The sequence below is a fragment of the Ochotona princeps genome, chromosome 9 (assembly GCF_030435755.1).
Source record: "Ochotona princeps isolate mOchPri1 chromosome 9, mOchPri1.hap1, whole genome shotgun sequence".
Lineage (NCBI taxonomy): Eukaryota > Metazoa > Chordata > Mammalia > Lagomorpha > Ochotonidae > Ochotona > Ochotona princeps.
The window spans coordinates 26,412,754-26,433,625 of record NC_080840.1 but is presented as its reverse complement, the minus strand read 5'-3'; the positions used below and the strand labels follow the sequence as shown (position 1 = coordinate 26,433,625).

Sequence of the window (20,872 nt, the reverse complement as noted above, 5' to 3'; positions counted from 1 at the left end):
TGGTCTTTACTAATGAATTAAAGTTTGGCAAAACCCAAAGCAGAATCCATAGTTGGCTTGTAAAAAAAGACTCATCACAGTTAATACAGAAATATTTGTATTTGGCATAATTTACATTGCTAGTGATGTCAAGTCATATTCAATTAAGAGAGTATACTGTCATTGGTAGTATCAAAAAGTGCAAATAGAACATATATTATGCTTGAAAATCCAGCTGTTATCTAGAAAAATTCTCAAATTAGACTGAGGCTTGGTCAGAATACTTTGGGAGGCAAAGGGATAGAGTTGGCTGTGGGTGCATGTTTGCTCTCAGAGCATTTTCAGTTTAATTTTTGCTATTAACGTAAACCACAATTGGGGGGGTACTATGCTGCTGTTAGAGGAACTGGGTAGAGGCTAGTTACATAAACAATGTGCAACAAAGAAAGTCTTTCTTTCCAACACCTGAATACATCAGGTTTGTTTTTAGGCAGAAGGTTGCAGGTTAAATGCTCTCAGCTATCCCAGAAGTGGCTTATTAGTTTTGTGAGAAAATATTTTCTTATATTTTGACTGAAAAATACCCAGTTGAAGGGAACAAAACCATCCTTGTTAGTGAAAAGTAGATCCAGAAAAAAAAAAAAACTATTTCAAAGACTCACTAAAGAAAAGCAAAACTAATTCAAGAGGAAAAGCGGCTTTCGTACTTAGAGCTTCTGAATCTGGATCTAATCGTTCGCAAAGGCTAACGGGAGTCTCCGAGTCTTCAAAGTTTGTCTTTGTCCATGGGTCATAGACATTCTCTATGAGGCAGCAGAACATGAATATAAGGTCTTTTTAAAGCTGATATATATTCTGTTTCTGAGCGAGAGGCATGAAGCTCAGAAACTATGAACCCACTGAAAGAATAAAAGCCAACAAACGTTTTGACTATCAATAGATCACGGTACAGTTTTGATTGTTGCCGTTTTCCAAACACAACTTGTTTCAGTTTCTCTATCTTATGCATCAGACAGTCCCAGCTTTATCTCAGGCAACATAGTAACCCAGTAAATGGCGACAAGCCAGACAAGCCATCGTGGCTTGAAATGTCACAGTGACAGTGCTGAGAACTGCATGTCACTTTACCGCCCACTGCGGCCCAACACCTTAGCTCTGTCCTCTTCTAATTTATAAATGGGCCTAATCCTGTTATTACAAAATAATTACTACAAATCACCACAATTACTACAAGAACTTGAATGGACACACACACACACACACACACACACACACACACACACACACACACAGTAGCTGTTTTCTACAAATTATTATCAAAACAAAGAGCAGCAGCTAATTGTGGTAACTTTAAGATGACGTTTATTCCTCCCAGTGTTTGGGCAAGTTTATTTTAACTTGTCAACTTCAACTAGTAATGAGGCAGATGACTACACAGATTCCATGAACCTTCCTAATCTAAACTCTTCTCCACTGGAACTTGGCTCCTGCCTTCAGAGCAACATCTGCAACGGCCTGATTTCATAAGAACCCACTTCTATGGTACATTGGAAAAACAATGTGCACTCTCAGAAAGCTCACTTTAGTAAGCTCATTTATTCTGTTCCCCTCTAAATTGAATTTTTAATACATAGGAAAGTAAGTGAAATAATCCCTTCACAGCCTTCACAACACAACAGAAGAATTCCCTTCTAAACATGACGTAGAATTCTACTCCTCACCTTTGTGATTATGAAGTTTCTTTCACACACAGGTAATTTGTATTGGAAGGAAATATAGGGAGGACAGAGAGAACTTGGAAAGGGAACAGGATAGAGTCAGGGTCATTGACACCTACCTCCTGGGCAGTGCCTCATGGCCATCTTACATCTCCTGGATTCAGCAATGGTTGGACATGGTATTGTGTCCTTCGCAGGCTTTTTCACAATTTGCCGTGTTCTGGTTTCCAGACCCCATTTAAATCCACATGTGCGATTATTTCTGCTGCAAGTTCCCCATTCACTCCAATGACCAACTTCACAGCCTTCTAATACAGAATAAGAAAAAGACACAAACACAGATGACTCTTGGATATCCATTTGCTCCATTGTCATCAAATTTATACAGCAACAATTCTCCCCTCCTTCACCTCCCAATGGCAAAGACTGACCAGCCGAGCAAGGAAGACCTTCACCTGCCTTTGGGGAACGCTTTAAGCCACAGGCATGCATTTCCATGATAAGCAAATTCCACACAAATCATTTAAAAGCTGATTTTTTTTCATTTGTCTTCATCTTTTTAAAGAGATACCATTGGTCATTCCTAAAGATACCAAATGTGTAATCTTTGAAAGATTCAGCAGCTAAAACCTAAAGTAGAAGACTCTATCATGACACAACTTTCCAGATTAGTTCTGAATGCCTTCTGTCCCTGTAAAGCCACACATGTGAGTGCTATTTTGGAAACACTTGATGAGCAGAATGGAATTTGTACAGCATTTTCTCCTTCTCACTAGTTCTTTCAATGGTATCTAGAAATGATGTATTTAGTACTCCCTCTATTGGTGTTATACATTTCAACAGCTTAAAAACTAGGTGAACATCATCAGATATTTGGAAAAGTATGTTTATTCTAAGAAAGTAAAAGTTTTATGTCCCCTTTTGTAAGTTTATCTAGTGGAGAGTAGACACTCTCCCAGGCTCAAGGAGAAAAATAATGAAAAGAGGCAAAATTAAACCTCCCTGTCAATTCTCCATTAAACAGCACTTCCATATATTGAATGATGACTCAACTCCAGAGCACACACATCCACAACTAATATTTCACTGTTCTAGATCTCATAGACATCATCCTATTAGGAAGATGGCAAAGATCTCCTAATAGTGTTCACTGCTAATCAACAAGAGAAAACTCATTTTTAGGATGAATATATTGGTCATTTCTAATTTAAAGAAACAGATGTTGAAAATATGAGAGTTACATTAAAAACTACTCACCCACACATTCCATGGTTTCATCTAATGGTGCAAACCCATCTGGACACTCGTCAAAGCAGCGGCCTCTATGCAAATAGAAGCCTACTTTGCACTTGGTACAAAAGTCTTTGCTAAAGCAAGAATCACAGTTTTCTATTCTGCATCCTGAAAACAATTTTAGAAAAAGAAAAAAATTTCAGTCAAAGAACTTTACTAGTTTGGCAAATAAAATTTTCACAAACTTACCACTTAGCCAAATTGAAATTGTAGTGGTCAGAGAAATGGGTTCAATGTATTTGTTTCCCAATGCTGTCTCATTCTAAATCACTCCCATCTCTTCCATCAGCTTACCACATCAATAAGCTAAGACAGAATGCCAGTTCAGAACCCCGGGCAGTAAGAGATGCTTCCGAAATGTTTGCAACTCCAAATGGAATTACACACACACACACACACACACACACACACACACACACACAAATTTAAAGGAAGGCGGGAAAAACACTCCCACTATAAATAAATTACATTGCTGCCAAATCTAAAATCAGTTTCACTCTTTAAAAGACAATGAAAAACATAATAGAAACACTATCTTCTGTTTAGACATAGTAAGTTAAGAATTTTCATTTTTTAGAACATTTATTTGAACGATGAAGGGTGAAAGAGACCGAGAGATCTTTCATCCACTGGTTCACTCTTCAAATGGCCACAACAAATGGGAGCTTCCTCTGGGTCTCCCACAGGTGCAGGGACCCAAGGACTTCAGCTATCTTTTTCTGCTGGAAAGAAGCTGGATCAGAAGTGGAACAGCCAGAACACAGACCAGCACCCATATGGGATGGGTCGCACCACAGGTGGCAGCTTTGCCCACTACACCACAGTGCCAGTCCTAAGAATTTCCATTCTAAAAAAAATATTTTTAGAAGTATGGTCTCTAGAGAGTATTTGTCAATGCTGGCATCCAGCATTGAGTTGATTTACTTGACTCAGGCAGGAGTGGAAAGGCTACATAAATACCATGCTTTAGGTATAGTTTGTCTCCCAAAGGCTCAGCTGTCTTAGAGTGTTGGTTGTAAAATGTGATGGGATCTCTAAGAATCAGAGCCTAGTGGAAGTAACTGGGCCATGAAGAGCACTGCTCTTGGAGGGAAATATTGTACTTTTCACAGGACCCTGGTTCTGTAGAGAGACAATTACCCCAAAATACCAAGATTGGTCCCTGCCTCTCTTTGCCTTTCTGCCTTGCTAGGTGACACCCCTTCACGTTTGCTCTATGAGTCTCTCATCAAAGGTTGAACGCATGGGCTGCCCAATCTTGGGATTTTCGGCCTGCAAGTTGTTAGCAAAAGAAACCACTTGTTGTTAATGTGCCCATCCTTGAGGATTTTGTCACAGCAGTAAGATTCAGACTGAGGCATTCTGTTAATAATCTGCAATGTTATGAAAAGCTTTACCAAATTTCCACTATTTCTTCATAATAACCCTACCAGGTGAGTTAATAGCATCTCCGTTTTGCAAATATTGGAACCTGAAGCTATGAAAGCAAGTATCTAAGCTAATAGTGGCTGAGTTAGTCCTTTAAACTCCCACCCCCAAAACTGCCTACCTCCCAAATCCATTCTCCTTTCTCCTTAACTCACTAACTAGAAGCAGTTGATGGAACAGAAGTGCTTTCTGGTCTGTAAGATCTGGATTTGGGTACCATCTCTGTCTCACAGCTCCATGTGTATTGATAATTACATGTCTCTCCTGGCACTAACTTCTTCATGCCTAAAACTGGTACGTCACTGACCTTACAAGAATATTGTGAAGATTCCTAATATTTGTAAAGTCACCTGTTCATAAAAGATAGTCTACAGATAGAAGCCACAGTAAATTAGAGATACATTTTTCTAATAAATCACATATATTACAACAAAGTATAAAGAGAAGCAATAATTTATCAGCTTGTATTCTGGGTAAGCTTCCTGGTAAACCAGAAACATCTTGGCCAGAAATGGCTGGCATGTACAGGTGAAAATAAAGACACTCCAAACTACAAGAAGAAAGAGAAGTCTATAAGACTGGTTAAGTGGAAATTCAGGTTCTCAACAGTGCATCATGGTACACTATTACTTGTAATATATTTAACTAATGATAATGAAGGACATAAAGCACTATGCAAACTCTGTACAATCACCTTTCATCATTCGCCAAGACTTCAGCACTGTATTTGATCCTTTAAGGATTCTCAAAAGGCTTAAAAGACATTTCTGCAACTGGGTGTAAAGTACAACTAAAATCTGAAATTACTAGCATTTTGAGAAAAGGCCAGAAAACAGAGTTAAGGCTAAAGATCACCCATTAAATATATCACATTGTAAATAACAGTAGTTGTTGGACTTCTAAGAAGAGCACAGCAACTCTTTTTCCTGTCATTTTATGTTAAATGACCACCGTGAAGCAGCTAAGTAAACCTCTCGAATGTTGCCAAATTCATAATCAGAACTCCACGATATGTGGGTTAAAGTCCACAAATAAATTACACCATTGCTCCATCACGGGGGAAGAGAAATGGTGGGCACAGAAGCAGAGTTTATTGCCCCACAAAAGGTTCAGCTGTTGTCTTAAATGCTGAAACCTGTATTTTAATAAACCAGTGGAGTAGAGCTGGTCAGCAGCCTCAGAGTCATGGTGAAATACATGACCATTATGTCCACAAACTGCTGGCTTTTCTTGCAACATTTGTTTTAAAAGCAAGCCCTCCTTCCTGTTAGAGTTATTTGCCAAGAAATAATAAGCATTCCAAAGGAAAAATACAGAACTAGCCAGTGACAAGTCTAACACATTTATATTGGGGGGGGGGGGGCTGTATGCTTTATAAGTCAGCTGTTATGAAATGTGTACTTATGTTTGATTTCTTTTTATACATTATCTGCATGGATAAATAAGCTTTATATCCATAAAGTCATGGAAATAAAGGTTTGGCATTTTATAAATGTCTTTACTGATCATAGAATGTAGGACTTCTGATATAACTCATTCACTGAAAAGTCTCTTAAGGTTTCTTCAAGTATAAATCAGCTAAAAGATCAATGACTTGTTCTCAAATTTAAGTACAATGAAAATATGATATGTTCAAATTACAGAATAACAGCTATTAAAAAGCAGAATGTGGATTATAAATAACGATCCAGGAAAACTTACAAACCTATTGCTAAGTAAAGTTAAGCTGCAAGACATTTATAGAATGACACAATAAAATTGTATACATGTATTTATATAAAGAAGCTTAGAAGTTAATCTTGGGGGAGGATGATAGTATTTTGAAATGTTAAAATTTTATTTCTGAATCATATAAACCTTTTATAGTGTAACATTGTTATAAAAATATAACAAAAAGGGTTATTACGATATACATTGTGACCCACTTAAGTTTATTTTAAAAATTCACTATAGTAACATTACGAAATAAAACCTTTTTGATTTTAACAGGCAGGAATAAACAAAGACCTATTATCCCATCCCAAACTGTTTTCGATTTGGGTACATGGAATTTTATCCTTTATTTAATAATACTGAACCTGCTGTAACCTTCCAATACACATTCATTTAACCATCTCTTGCCAGTATTCTATATGTTTTCATATGCTCAATGGTGCTTTTCCTCCACTGAAACCATGGAGGAAAAAACTAAATAAAATATTGTCTATGCAATAAAATATTTTTAGAAGATTCTTATTGATGCCAAGTCTTAACAACTGAAGCTCTGCCGGCCTTCCTGGCTTCGGTCGCTGTTTGCCAACGTCAAAACAAAGCAGGTGACTCATGCATTCGGCACCCTGCACTGACAAAATTCATCTCATCACAAACATCTATGAACCCAAAGCCTTGAACAGCTACCAGCTGCATAAAGCGCCCACCCCAGAAGTCTTCACTCCCTGGAAACCTTTTTCACAAGCTCCAGACCCATCTACAGCCCCCTGCTGTTTATCCACTTCTGAAGGAAATAACATCTCTGCTTTGGGGAAAAAATTCTTTGTAGGGTCTTATAATACTAAACTTTTACCCCTAGCCCGCAGGCCCTCCAGGGCAGGGACAGAAAGCCGGCTTGTTACGTCATATTTGAATGAGATTCACATCAACTCTACCAACTTATAATCAAATTAATTATGATTTATAATTACTTTTTCTGTTGCATCCCATGTGTTTTGATGCTTTTTTATCTGTTTTATTTATTCCAAGGACATTCGTTTCTCTTGTCGATTTATAATTACTTTTTTTAAAACTTTTTTTTGTATTATTTATTTTTTATTACAGAGAGGAGGAGAGACAGAGAGGAAGATCTTCCATCAGATGATTCACTCCCCAAGTGAGCGCAACAGCCAGTGCTGCACCGATCTGAAGCCAGGAACCAGGAAACTCTTCCAGGTCTCCCACACGGGTGCAGGGTCCCAAGGATCTGGGCCATCCTCGACTGCTTTCCCAGGCCACAAGCAAGGAGCTGGATGGGAAGTGGAGCTGCCGGGATTAGAACCAGTGCCATATGGGATCCCGGCGCATTCTAGGCGAGGACTTTAGCTGCTAGGCCACGCCACCGGGCCCTATAATTACTTTTAAAGATAAGTATTATGACATTCTCATAAATAAAAACTCCCAACAGTACATAAGATTCTCTGTCTCTCGCTCACTCGCTCACTCTCTTGCTCTGTCACTCACACAACAATTTATTTAAATACAAAAATCCCCTTTTACACCTAACTGGCAGATTAGGCCCACCCCAAAAAGTACCACTGTGTTAACATTTTCTTAAACACACTTTAAGAAAATCTCTATGTACATCTTGTAAATAAATGTGTCAAATGCCAGTAAAACACCATTGGAACTACACAATAGGTTGCTAAACCTTAGAAAACCTTTTACTGACTAAGATAATGAGTATGGTATATCAGAATTTACTTAACATAGCCCTTTCCTATAAAACTGTGCTTTTAGCCCTTGTTCTGAAATGTAAGATCCTAACATAGTCAACTTACACGCTGCTAAATTACAGCATCTCCTCAAAAATGTATCGCACCAGATGAGGACTGCCCACATTGATTTAAGTAAGATGACTGTCCAAGTTCAACTGTTTCTGAAGGCAGGCCAATGAGGCTGTCATCTGGCAAGGGGAACTTAGCCTGGACAAGAAATATCAAAACAGGCTGGTTCCCTTATCCCCTCACATTACTCCAACAACCACCCCTTTCCTACCATAGTTAATATAACATTTTAAAAGTAATCTTGTAGTCCGTCCAGTTCATTTGTTCAGTCCAAGCATTCCCTAAGAAACTAGTAGGCTTGTGTCAGACCCTGCAAATGAGACCCATCAACAGTGGAGCCTTGTCCTGGAGGAAGAGAATCATGTGACACACATAGAACACCAAAATAAGGCATAGTAGCTATTAGGTGCTTCTCCAGGATATATTAGACAGAAGAGATGCAATTCTGTTCTGCCTGCCACCCAAGTATTCTTTTTTTCCAGTCAACACACAGCACTGAAAACAACAGATAGTTTTAATACTTGCCAAGTAAATAGACATGACCACCATTTAAAAACTCAGTTTCTGAACCAAGCGTGATGGCCTAGCAGCTAAATCTTCAATCTGCAAGCACCAGGATCCCATATGTGTGCCGGTTCATGTCCCATCTGCTTCACTTCCCCTCCAGCTCCCTGCTTGTGGCCTGCAAAAGTGGAAGAGCATGGGCCAAAGCCTTAGGACCATGCACCTGTGTGGGAGACCCAGAAAAAGCTCCTAGGTGCTGGCTTTGGGTTGGCTAAGCTCTGGCCATTGCAGCCATTTGGGGAGTGAGCCAGCAGACAGAAGATCTTTCTGTTTCTCCTCTTCTGTAAGTCTCACTTTCAATAAAAATAAATCTTTTTTAGAATCTCAGTTTCTTTGTTTTATATAAAATCATTTTCACATTCATTGTAAATATTTCTAACATTAAAAAAAAACTAAGCTTCTAGTAAATAACTATAATCCAACAGTTAAACACCTGAAAACAATTGTAATATAGACTTTAAATCTCAAAGAATATCTACTGTGCAAATTGGAATCTCTATTGAGGTGTGTGTGTGTGTGTGTGTTTGAGTGACATAGCAGAATGTGGGCAAGAGTGGCTACACTCCTGGCAAAGGGACAGAGAATCCTCTCAGGGTTTGGGATGGGCCCAAGAAGTGGTTGATGGAAGTGGAGGTTATGTGAGGAAAATTTGTCTTGAGTTTTTACTGTGAGGGTGGGAATAAAACTTGTTTGTGTGCCTTGTATGATTTTAAGTAGATAATCATTAAAATTAATAAAAGCTAAAACTAGATTCAAACTTTTGGGGGGGTAATTTTAATTAGCATTGAGTGATCTCCATAGTTTTCTGAATAAAAAAGGATCATGAATGAAGTGGGATTTTGCTTCTTTGTCCATTTAGATAGGCAAGTGCCCTGAGGGCCTGGCATCTTTTGGATATCTAGAAACAATGAACAATCAAGGTAACTACAAACCTCAGTGTCTTCTGAATTCAGAAGGGTAAGGTACACAGGTAGACAATTAAGCCCTAGCATAATTACTCTAAACTAGAGGTATATACCACATATATCGAATGAGTGCAAACAACTGTTCTGTTAAGGTTAACCTACCTTAATGCAGGTATACTGGAGGCCCAACACTCCAAGAAATAATATTTAGAGGGAAAGGAGCTATGATGAACCAAGTGAATGAAAAAATAAACAAAAACAAAAGTGGAGAAGAAGATGAACAAAGTAGCCACAGATCACAGAAGTATCCTTTCTCCCTGTAGTCCAACAGTGCTCATGGGGCACCAATAATCCAGGGTTTACCTTGTTTCTCTCTCCACCTCTATTTGGATGGGAAAAAACACATCATTAAATTTATGTGTTTTATTTATTCAATGGGTAGAGACAGACAGATGGTCATTCTCTGATTCAGTGCCTCATATGCCCATAACATCAGAAGTTGGGCCAGGCCAAAGTCAAAGGTAGGAATTCAATTTTGTCTCCCATGTGAGAGACAGAGACTGAAGCATTCAAACAAATCACCTACACCCCTCCCAGTTCTGCAGCAGCAGGAAACTGTGAGCAGGACCAGAGCTGGGAACTGACCCCACATGCTCCAACGTCAGAGGAAGGTTTCCCGAGCGGCATCTTCACCATGACACCAAGCTACTTCTCTACCCATCTTGTGATTGAATACATCAGCATGGTAAATCATATAAACAAGAAATGAAAACCTTATCTAAAAGCCAAAGTAATTCCACATAGATTAAATTCAACTACGAAAGTATAATTCTGTGTATTGTAATTATTGAAGATAAGGAGAAACTTCGTGAGGTAGAGGGCCTTAGACACACAACAAAAATCCATTTTCTCCCTCTCTCAGCAAGCATCAAAGCTGGACCATGATAAGCATACCAGGAAATATGGCTGCTGCTTGCTCTTCAACTGCTGTTTGTTTTTTATTTGCTTTTTTTTTTCAATCTAGCATCTCTATTTAGAATAAGATGGACCACTGATCCCTATGGAGGGCACTTAATCCCCAGGTTGCAATCGCCAGGGTCAAATAATATCAAGCCAACCCACTGAGGCTTCTCTACTCATCGTGTAATAAAATTTGAGGAGAAATTAAATGGATGGGTGGTTCCAATAAACATTCAAAATTGGACTTTCAGCAATTTTTCTCATAGAAGTTTCTTAACTGTGAAACTCAATATGAAGTTTCCTAAAATTGTCTGAATAGTTTTAGGCTTCTGTAACTGCAAATACTTCAAATAGATCATTCCTTCTGCAAACTTGCAATGCCTTGCAAAACAAAGTTTTTAAGTTTTTATGTTACCAAAACCATACTTTTCTAGTATGTACTAGTGCAAGAATCTCCCTAGAGTTCAAACTGATGGAAATATGACCTAAAAACTGAAATTATCATGTTGGTCATACAGTTTCATTACACACAGTTCCTTAGGAGTTATAGTAGTTCAACCTAAAGACATAAATGACAAATCCAGAGGTTTTAGAACCTCAGTGTTTCATACAGACAACTAAGGTATGGTGCAGAAAGCCAGCATGACTAAGTTAACAGAAGACCTGGTGTTAAAGTCTATGTCAGGCTCACTAGAATGGATTCAAGATTAGCTCTATTAGTGGGAATACTTAGCATAGATGAAATACAACTGTGGCAAATACAATGAAGAACACCAGCATAAACAAGGCATGGTATAAGAACTACTTTAAACATAGTAGCCACTCCAATATTACAATGGCGAGCAGACCAGAGGTTGGTCACAATCTTGGCCCACTAACTATGCATGACCCTTGGCAATTCAGCAAAGTTCTCTTTTCTGTAGCATCCTTATCTATGAACAGGAAGTCCATCTCTAATCTCAGAGCTCTTGAAAGGATTCAGGGGCTAAATTAATGCAAGCACCTCAGAACAGTAGCTGCTGAACAATTATTGATCCAGGTATATGAGCTACTGTGAGCATAAAAATTTACTAACCAGTACAGAGGAAGATGGGAGGACAAGACAGGGGAAGGGAATTCAAACAGGATACTCCATATGGAGAAACATAATTTCAATTTTTACACAATTTTAATCTAAACCCATGTATACATACACTGCTGAAAGGAAGAGCATTATCCAAAGACCACTATCCACACTAAATGTAATGATGGGCCCATTGACATCATACAGCTGAGCAAATTAATTGTAATAACTTGTTGAGTGCCTGTATGGCAAGCCATCTGCTTCAAACACTACAGTCCAAGCATCAGGAAACTGAAATGTATAGACAGTTTGACCCAAGTGAGGTTTAGAGTCTATACCATCACCATCAGATAAGAGTAAAAATACTAACTTATCCTATCTGAGCCCAGGTTACTGATTTTAGATCTCAACTTCTAATTATGTATAAAGTAAACTACTTCGAAGTTTTTTATTTTATTCCATGGTACCCTTTAAACTTCTGGGTATATTCATGCTGTCAAAACCAATTTTTCTCCTAGTTCATTTTGACGAAGTTTTGTAACAGTTCATCTTCAAAAAACCCCAAACTTGGAAATATGTTGGTAGCTTCACTGGAATATTTGAATGTTTAAATATTCTATCTTGCCCACCCACACACACACACCAACAAAGAAACATTGAGGCTTGTGTAAAATTATGTGGTCAAATAATGAGGAACTATAAAAATGTTGGCTTTATTTCACATGTGTTCAAGTGATGCATACTTGAAATCATTCTCAAAACATTTGAAATTAAAACTTCAACACACTCGATGGGAACATAATTGTCAAGCATTTAAAGGGAGTTAAAGTGTTTTGTTTCCATTTGATGGGAGTGGAAGGAAGACCATCCCTCAAAATAAAATAGGAAAGAAACTTTCTAACAATGAAGAAACCTCTAAAACTTGCAAACCAAATGAGTATCACATATCAGATTTTAAATTCTTGTCAGTTGATCTCTGCTGTTGATGAGCCCTTGTGCTTTTCCCTTTTTGCTAACTTGTCACTGTTTCACAGAAAGGTGGGACCACAGCAGATCGATCAGCTTCAGATCTGAGTCATTGCTGAATCTTCTCCAATGTTAGAAAAGGCAAATGCCCCCCCCCCCAACTAAATCATACAGTATATGCAAGCTAATGTCTATCTCATCCTCTCAATATCTGTCCACGGAAAATAAGAATTTCTTAACGCCTTCACACTCCAAATAAGCCAGAGCAAGCTTTCCTGTAAAAGGCCATGTAGTAAACACTGCAGGTCTCTGTCTAAACTACTTAACCTCTACCATAGCACAAGACAGCCACAGGCAACACATGAATGATTAAATGTGGCTCATTTCCAATAAACTTTATCACCACTAAAATTTGCTGTTAATGTAATTTTCATGTGTCACAAAATATTGTGCTTCTTTTGTGTTTTGCCCCAACTACTTGGACATCTACAAGCTATTCATAGTTCTAGGGCCTTGCTGAAAAGACAACAAGCAAAATTTTGCTCTTGGATCTTTATTCGCTGACCCCTGAGCAAAAGAATAAATGAAATCTATGGAGCATCACAAACACAAAAACAGAAGGAAAAAAGGGGGAGGGAACTTCATTTGAAAATATCAAATGGTAGCATTCAAGTCTGAGGAAATGTGGTTGGTATCTTTCATACATCACCTGGCAAAACACATCAAATATTTCACATGAGCCCTAGTTTTCTTGGCATAATAACATTATTACTTCAATATTTTACCATTACATTGAGAAATCAGAAAAGAGAACTCCTGATTAATTATCAATGTGTTAAAAAATTCCATCTTATTTTAATAAATTTATAATTCCTTGCTTCCTATATTATTGTGAATTAAAGAACTGGTCAAAGAGAGAAAAAATAGTCATACAAAACAAATAGCTGAAACTAACATAAAATGTATGCCTAGTTTTGGGGCTTAATATCTCATTGGCTCTGCTTGTGAAGGTAGCTTGACTCCCAGTCTTGTTTGCTGCTAAAAGTAGACAGAACCTCAGCTGTGTCACGTAGAAGAAGCCATTCCTTGAACAACTCAATGGACCTCTCAGAATCCACCTGCTACCTGTTGTGTGAGAGGGAAACCAATACCGTCCTCATAGCACTGACTCTGGGAAATGATAATACTTGGCCTCCAAAGCATTCAGATGAAAGCACCGTAAAAATTAAAGTGCTAAGTTGGGTGCAGTAGCCTACTGGGTAAAGCCTCGCCTTTCATGCTCTGGGATCGCATATGGCCATCATTTTGTGTCCTGGCTTCTCCACTTCCTATCCAGCTCCCTCCCCGACTGTGGCCTGGGAAAGTGGTAGAGAGTGACTCAAAGCTTTGAGACCTGGTACCCAACTGGGAGATCCAGAAAAAGCTACTGACTCCTGGCTCAGCCCCGGCCACTGCCATCACTTGGGGCAGCAGACACATCTATTTCCCTGTCTCTGTAGATCCGCCTTTCCAATAAAAATAAATCTTTGGGAAAAAAACGTGCTGGAGCCAGTTTTGTAACACAGCAGATTAAAACTACCACTTACTACACCAGCATCCCATTTAGGCACAAATTGGAATTTGCCCGGGAAAGCATTCGCAGATGGCTCAAGTGTTCGTGTCCTGTCACTAACATAGGAATGAACTTCCAAGCTCCTGGCTTCTGCCTTGTCCAGCCCCAAACTTTGTAGCCATTTCAGGAGTGAACCAGCAGATGGATGATCCCTATCTTCTACATCTCTTCAATGCTGTTTTATAATAAAAAAAGTAATCAAGTGCTAAGTCGATGCCTTACTTACAAATTAGCATCTGACTTTCCATTAGAATGAGGTTGCCCAACTTGATTCTATATATAAATAATAAGCTTATGCAAAAGAACTACTCAGCCCACAAAACACTTATATACAGTACATATAAAATCACAAGATCAATATTATAAAAAGGAACTGCCAACACTTTGTCTTTTCCTGAGATATTTTTAGAGATTGAATTAAGAGGGTATTATTCCAGTGTATTAAGTACTTTGTCTACACTTGCAAAGCTGTTAACCATCCAGAATCAAATGAGAACCCATACTCCTTGTTCCCTTAAAGATGTACTTTACCCCAAATTGACTTCTTTAGAGGATAAAATTGAATGTGTTAAAATACTTACCTGGATTAGCTGAGAATTCATTTAAAAACATATAAGGACATTGAGTTTTTTTATAATTTCTTGTTTACCATTATTCATAATAATTGTGTCTATATCACATGATTTATTCATTTAAAGAATAGTATAATGAACAGAGGATTCCACTAGAATCCATTTCTGATACTTGAAGGCCACCCTGGTACTAACTTTTGATTTTGGAGAAATGCTTCCCATAAAAGCCTTAGTATTTGTTGGAGATAGGAAAGTGAAAATAAGGTAGAAAAAGAAAGGAGAGGAACAAAGAGGGAAGGTGAAGACAAGAAGAATGAAAAGCAATTCAGTCTCAGTCTCATCCAGATCTAGAGCTGTAATATCTGGTTTGAGAGAATCTCCATTGCACCCAGCACAAAATGGCAAAATCCTTGCCTTCCACGCACTGGAATCCCATGTGGGTACTGGTTCTAATCCTGGCTGCTGTCTCCATCCAGCTCCCTGATTGTGTCCTGGAAAAGCAGTAGGACAGCCCAAAGCTTTGGGACCCTACACCTGCATGGGAGACCCAGAAGATGCCCCTAACTCCTGGCTTTGGATCAACAAGGCTCTGGCTATTGCGTCCACGTGGGGAGTTAAAAAGTGGATGGAAGATCTTTGTCTCTCCTCCTCTCTTCATAAATCTAGCTATCCAATAAAAATAAATAAATCTTTTAAAAAGAGAATCTACTGCATAATTGGGGACATGAAGATTATAAATACACAGACTTATAAAAATAAAAACTCCCTTTTTAGAAATATTTGACACATGAAGTTATTATCTATTTTCTTTATCACAGTACAACAAACAAGAGCTCATCTTCATTTGAACTTGATCTACACAATGAAGAGATTTGGGGGGCTGGCATTGTAGCATAGCAGGTTAAGCCATTGCCTGTCATGCCAGCATCCCACATATGCACCAGTTCAAGTCCCAGCTCTTCATCAGGCAATAAGCTCTCTGCTAATGTTCCAAATGCTTGGGTCCATGCTACCCACATGGAATACCCAAAAGAAGCTCTTGCCTGAAGCGTGCCTGAGCCCTTAGCCGTGGTGACCATTCAGGGTGTGAAACAGCAAATGGAAGATCTCATTGTACGTATTTCCCTCTCTCTGAGAATAGAGAAAGATGTTATACTATGAACTGTCTCCTGTGAAATATAAAGCAATCACCTATCACTGCCTATGTTTGTCCATTGAAAAAAATAATAAAGATACCAAAAAGGGCAGCTACATGGTATCACAGCCTACTCTTGGACAATACATAGTAAGCATGTTTTCAAGAAATCCACTGATTGTCACATGATCTTAAAGGCTAAAGACAGTAATTATAAATAGCTTCATTAAATACAAAAATGGCCTCAGTTTATAAGGTATCTTTTTGCAAATGTATAAAGTGATCCCTTTTAAACCAAACTGTGAAACACATCCTGAGAAACACACTGCCCAGCAACAAAGAACTTCTGATGTCCTTGGTGACAAACACATTTCAGGATTCAACCTGCTGCAAAGCAGTCGAGGACTATGAGTAAGCCATTTATCTTTGCTAGGCCTAAGTTCACTTGTCTGCCATACTTGAAGCATGATAGAGCCTTCTCTTCTTGTATTGAGGTCCCTGTGGTGCCTGAGGCATCCTAAAAAGCTAATATGTATGGGCCCAACGTGATAGACTAGTGGCTGAAGTCCTCGCCTTGCAAGCACAGGGATCCCATTTGGGTGTGAGTTCATGTCCTAGGGGTCCTGCTTCCCATCTAGCTCCCTGTTTGTGGTCTGGGAAAGCAGTCAAGGATGGCCAAAAGCTTTGGGACCCTGCACTCACATGGGAGACCCGGAAGAGGCTCCTGGCTCCTAACTTTGGATTGGCGCATGGGTATTGGTTCTAGTAGCTTTTGCAGCTACTTGGGGAGTGAATCAGCGGATGGAAGATCTTCCTCTGTCTCAACTCCTCTCTGTATATCTGACTTTCCAATAAAACTTTAAAAATAAATATTTTTAAAAAGAATAAAAAGCTAATATGTCAAGAGCATCTATGAGATGTCAAAGCCCTTGACTGGTTCACCCCAATTGAACCATGAACTTTTTGACACCAAATTTTGGATACAATCCCATAAACTAAAAACAAAAGATAATTTGGGACCAGTGCAGCAGCATAGCAAACTAAGCCTCTGCTTGCAGCGCTGGTGTCTCCTATGAACAGCAGTTCAAGTCCTGACTGCCCCACTTCCATTTCAGCTCCCTGCTTATGTCCTGGGAAAGCAGAGGAGGCTGGGGCAAGTTCTTGGGCCCTTGCACCCATGTGAGAGACCCAGAGGAAGCCACTAGCTCCCAGCTTCAGACTGGCCCAACTCCAGCCATTACAGTCACTTAGGGGAGTAAACCAGAAAATGGAAGATCTCTGTATGTTTCTCCTTCTCTGTCTGTAACTCTGCAATTCAAATAAAAATAAGTCTTTGAAAAAAACTTTAAAAACTGATCAACACTTTAACCCCAGACATAGATACTATAGCCAGTGACTTGCATAAATAGGTTTTATTCAGAAGAGAGTGTGAACAACTCAAGAGACTCTGCATATAAATGGGATCTCAGTTATCTTCTAATTAGGGTTTTCTAGGACCATTTCCACAGTTCCTCTAAAGAACAATTCATTGATGATACCCAGTCATGACCACGGTGCTAATCAGCCGGTAGCAACACTTTACCTAACACTTCAGGGCATACAGTTTTCTCCAATTGTCAGGAATATGATAACCAAATGCATATAACCTGCAGATTGACCTGTAGGACATGGTATCTTTTTAAGAAAGACACCAGCACAAGAGTCCAGAACTAGCCACATGTTAACACGGGATATGGAAAGGGATCATTGTTTCACTACAATGTGCTCACATGCTTAGAATGGACCAAAGTGTGTCTTTCGCCATAGTCTTAGATTTCACATCCATAGGTCATCATCATTACACTCTGGTAGTGCTTCTCAAAGTGCAGCCACCGAGCTTCCCTACCAGCATTGCTCAGAGTATTTTAACAGGTCACTGGATGCATTTCCCCTCTCGTATTAGAAAGTTTCAAGCAATGGTGTCAATAACAAACAATTGCTGTCTTTTGGAACGTTAGAGACAAGATTATAGACATGAATGTACAAGGAAGGATTGGACCAAGAAGAGAAGCAAACAAAATAAACTGTGGGAAGGTGATGAGATGGACAAACATCTACGCAAGCATCAAATTCTGCAAAGCTCATGCAGGCTGGTCCCCTTTAGAACCTACTTGGATAAAAACTACTTTTGCTAACATATCTACTGCTTGAAGGATTCTTGAAGGTGACTAACATGCCATATGTATAGGGCACAGCCATGAATTCCCGTTAGAATCTTGTTGAACCATACAGTAGATGCCTGGTAGATACTGAAGCATAATATTCCTGGTGATACCTACATCTACAGCCAGTATTTCAAGTAAATTTAAGATGTAATAAATAGATACTAATTAAAATTTTTCTTAAATAGATGAAGATATCCAATTCTATGACGCACAACATACTTGCCAAGTGTGTCACCTCACACTCAAAGTTCCTAAAGTTGAACTTGCTCCGCCATCATTCAAAACCAAAAAGGCCCGTTGCAAACAAAAGTCTTTTCTGTTGCCTCTGTATCCAACAAATCAACTTCTGCCTATTCTGCCTCCTAATTTCTAGACTGTCTCTTTCCCTCTAGAGCTCAATTGCCTTGGCAGAAGTCCTTGTTACTGCACCAAGATTAAAGTAACAGCCTCTTGGTTGATCCCCCAAGCCTCCTCTCTAGCCACTCATCAAACCTGATGAGATTCTAAAGCAAGACAATGATGTCTTCCCAAAAGATAAATTCTCCATCTACTGTTTAAACAAGTGAACCTGCCCAGGGCAGATTTACCCTACTTGCGTTTTAAATCATAGTTCTGCTTCCATTTGCTATTATGTTTCCTGTATCATTTCCCCATCTCTCCACCTAAACTAGCTCTTCCATCTTCATGTCTCATTCCTTGAGCTTACTAACCACCATCACATACTGTTTTTCAATAAGCCAAGCAGAGAAAGCAGAGTGGCTACTTTTCCTATGACTCCACGCATTCGCCAAAATCTTGGCCATCAGAATATGACATAGAATGACTCCCCAATTAGTGTCATAAGATCCAGTGTTTAAACAAAGTAACTTTGACACTTGCTCTGTTTTGAGCCTTCCTACTCCTAGTGTTGTGAAATATCACCCAACCCACTCCTTTTCTATGTTCCCAGTGAGTCAGTCACAGGCTTTTCCTCACTTGTTAAATGTCAACATTCTTTGGGGTTTAATCTTCAGTACTCTCCCCCTCAGTTTTTCTTTCTCACATTCAGTTCAAACTGCCTTTTAGGGATCCAGACCTTACTTCTCACTGTCTTTTGGTATTTTCGACTGGGTGTTGTCTATCACTTTAAACTCCTTATGTCCCACATCAAACATTCTCCATCACCACGGCCAAATATGTCTCTCCATTTTGATCTGCCTTGATAGGATTACACCTTGAGAGGCAGAAAGTGGAATCAGAGTAATTTCCTTTTCACCACTATCTTCATCCAACATCTACAATTGACCACGTCCTGCTCATTGTTTCACCATATCTCTGCATTCTCCCATCTCTAACTCCACTGTAATGAACTTCCTTCACTGAGTCAACTCAACAGATTCATGGGGGACTGCCACTGTGTGTCAGATATTATTCAGAATATCACGAGCATGAACCAAACCAATTCAAATTCCTTCCTCCTTAATGTCTAACATCCTAATGAAAGGTATAGACAGTAAAAATAGGAATATAGGGTCTGATTTCACTGAGAAATGCTACAGAAGGGAAGAAGCAGCAGATCAAAGAGATCAAAAATAAAGAGGGGAAAAGGGAAAAGATAAATTGGGATGAGGAATATTGAAACTCTTGAAAAACAGATCAGTAGATAAATGGACCTACCAGTGTAGGCCTAAATGAGGAGACAAATGTTCTCAGTTTAAAGATTTAATTTTTAATTTTGTTGTTGTTGTTGGAAAGGCAGATTTACAGAGAAGGAGAAACAGAGAAAAATCTTCCATCTGCTGGCTCACTCCTCAAATGGTTGAAAAGGCTGGAGCTGAGCCAATCTGAACCAGGAGTTTTTCCCAGGTCTCCCACCCAGATGCAGCGTCCCAAGGCTTTGAACTATCCTCTACTGCTTTCCCAGGCAGGAAGCTGGATGGAAAGTGGAGCAGCTGGGACAGAAACTGGCACCAATATGTGATGCCAGCTCTTGCCAGGCAAGGATGTAGCCACTGGGCATTTGCATCACAGCCAAATATGTAGACATCAGTCATATCTGTTATTGATCTTGCTGCTTTCAATGCTAGCTCATTTTTATCTCAACATTTTCCTTGTTGGCAAAAGAAAAATATTTCTAAAAATAACATAATCTTGTCATTTCCTTACTCAGAATCCTTCAGTGATTACTCAGGGCTTTCCAGAAAATGTTTAAACTGCTGACATTTACCATATTAGTTTTGTCCTAATGTAGTCATTCATTTCTAACTAGTATTTCTGATTATATAGTAGGATTGTACTCAACAACATGCATGCTGTTTAACAATGGATTTCTTATTTTCTATACTAATTTCTTACTAGGTTTTAACTAACTAAATGTAGTCTATAGATACAATTCTAGGAATATACTGATACTCCCTTCCTCCTTCCATTGGGAATTAAAAAGCCAGAGTTATCAAGAAAATGGGGAATGGGGCAGGCGAAGAGGGAAACAGCCAGACTGATCTTCCACCCACTGGTTTACTTTCCAAAGAGCTGCAATGGCCATGGCTGGGCAAGGCTAAAACCAAGCACTTCTTATGTTTCACATGGATAGCAGGAACCCATTTGGGCCATTTTCCAGGGCTTTTCCCAGGCCATTATCAGGGAACAGGTCAAACATAGAGTAGTTGAGACATTAACTGGCACCCAAATGGGATTCTGGCCTTGCAAGTAACAGCCTAATCTGATATACCATGGCACCAGTACCCTAGATGATGTTTCTTGTCTGCATGCTTTCATGCTTTTCTTCCACTGACAGTTCTTAATCCTACTAATTCTAAGACCACTCTGTTTTCGTAAAAAGCACTCAGTGTTTTCATAAATATCACTGCCTTTTTTACTATAATCTACAGTTTTTCTAACACACCCAGTTTAAATGACTTCCCTGAAAAAAATAGGAATATATAACCTACTCTATAC

At 39.0% G+C, this 20,872-nt stretch overlaps 1 protein-coding gene across 1 annotated transcript in view; it reads right to left on the bottom strand.

Annotated features, from left to right (window-relative positions):
* The window catches only part of RSPO2 (R-spondin 2), a 172,352-nt gene that overhangs the window by 51,644 nt on the left and 99,836 nt on the right, over positions 1 to 20,872 (bottom strand). The window contains exons 3-4 of the mRNA XM_004580680.2: positions 2,955 to 3,098; positions 1,817 to 2,005 (exon numbers count right to left, since the gene is read on the bottom strand). Of these exons, the coding sequence (XP_004580737.1) occupies positions 1,817 to 2,005; positions 2,955 to 3,098 (333 nt within the window). The remainder of the gene's footprint in view (positions 1 to 1,816; positions 2,006 to 2,954; positions 3,099 to 20,872) is intronic.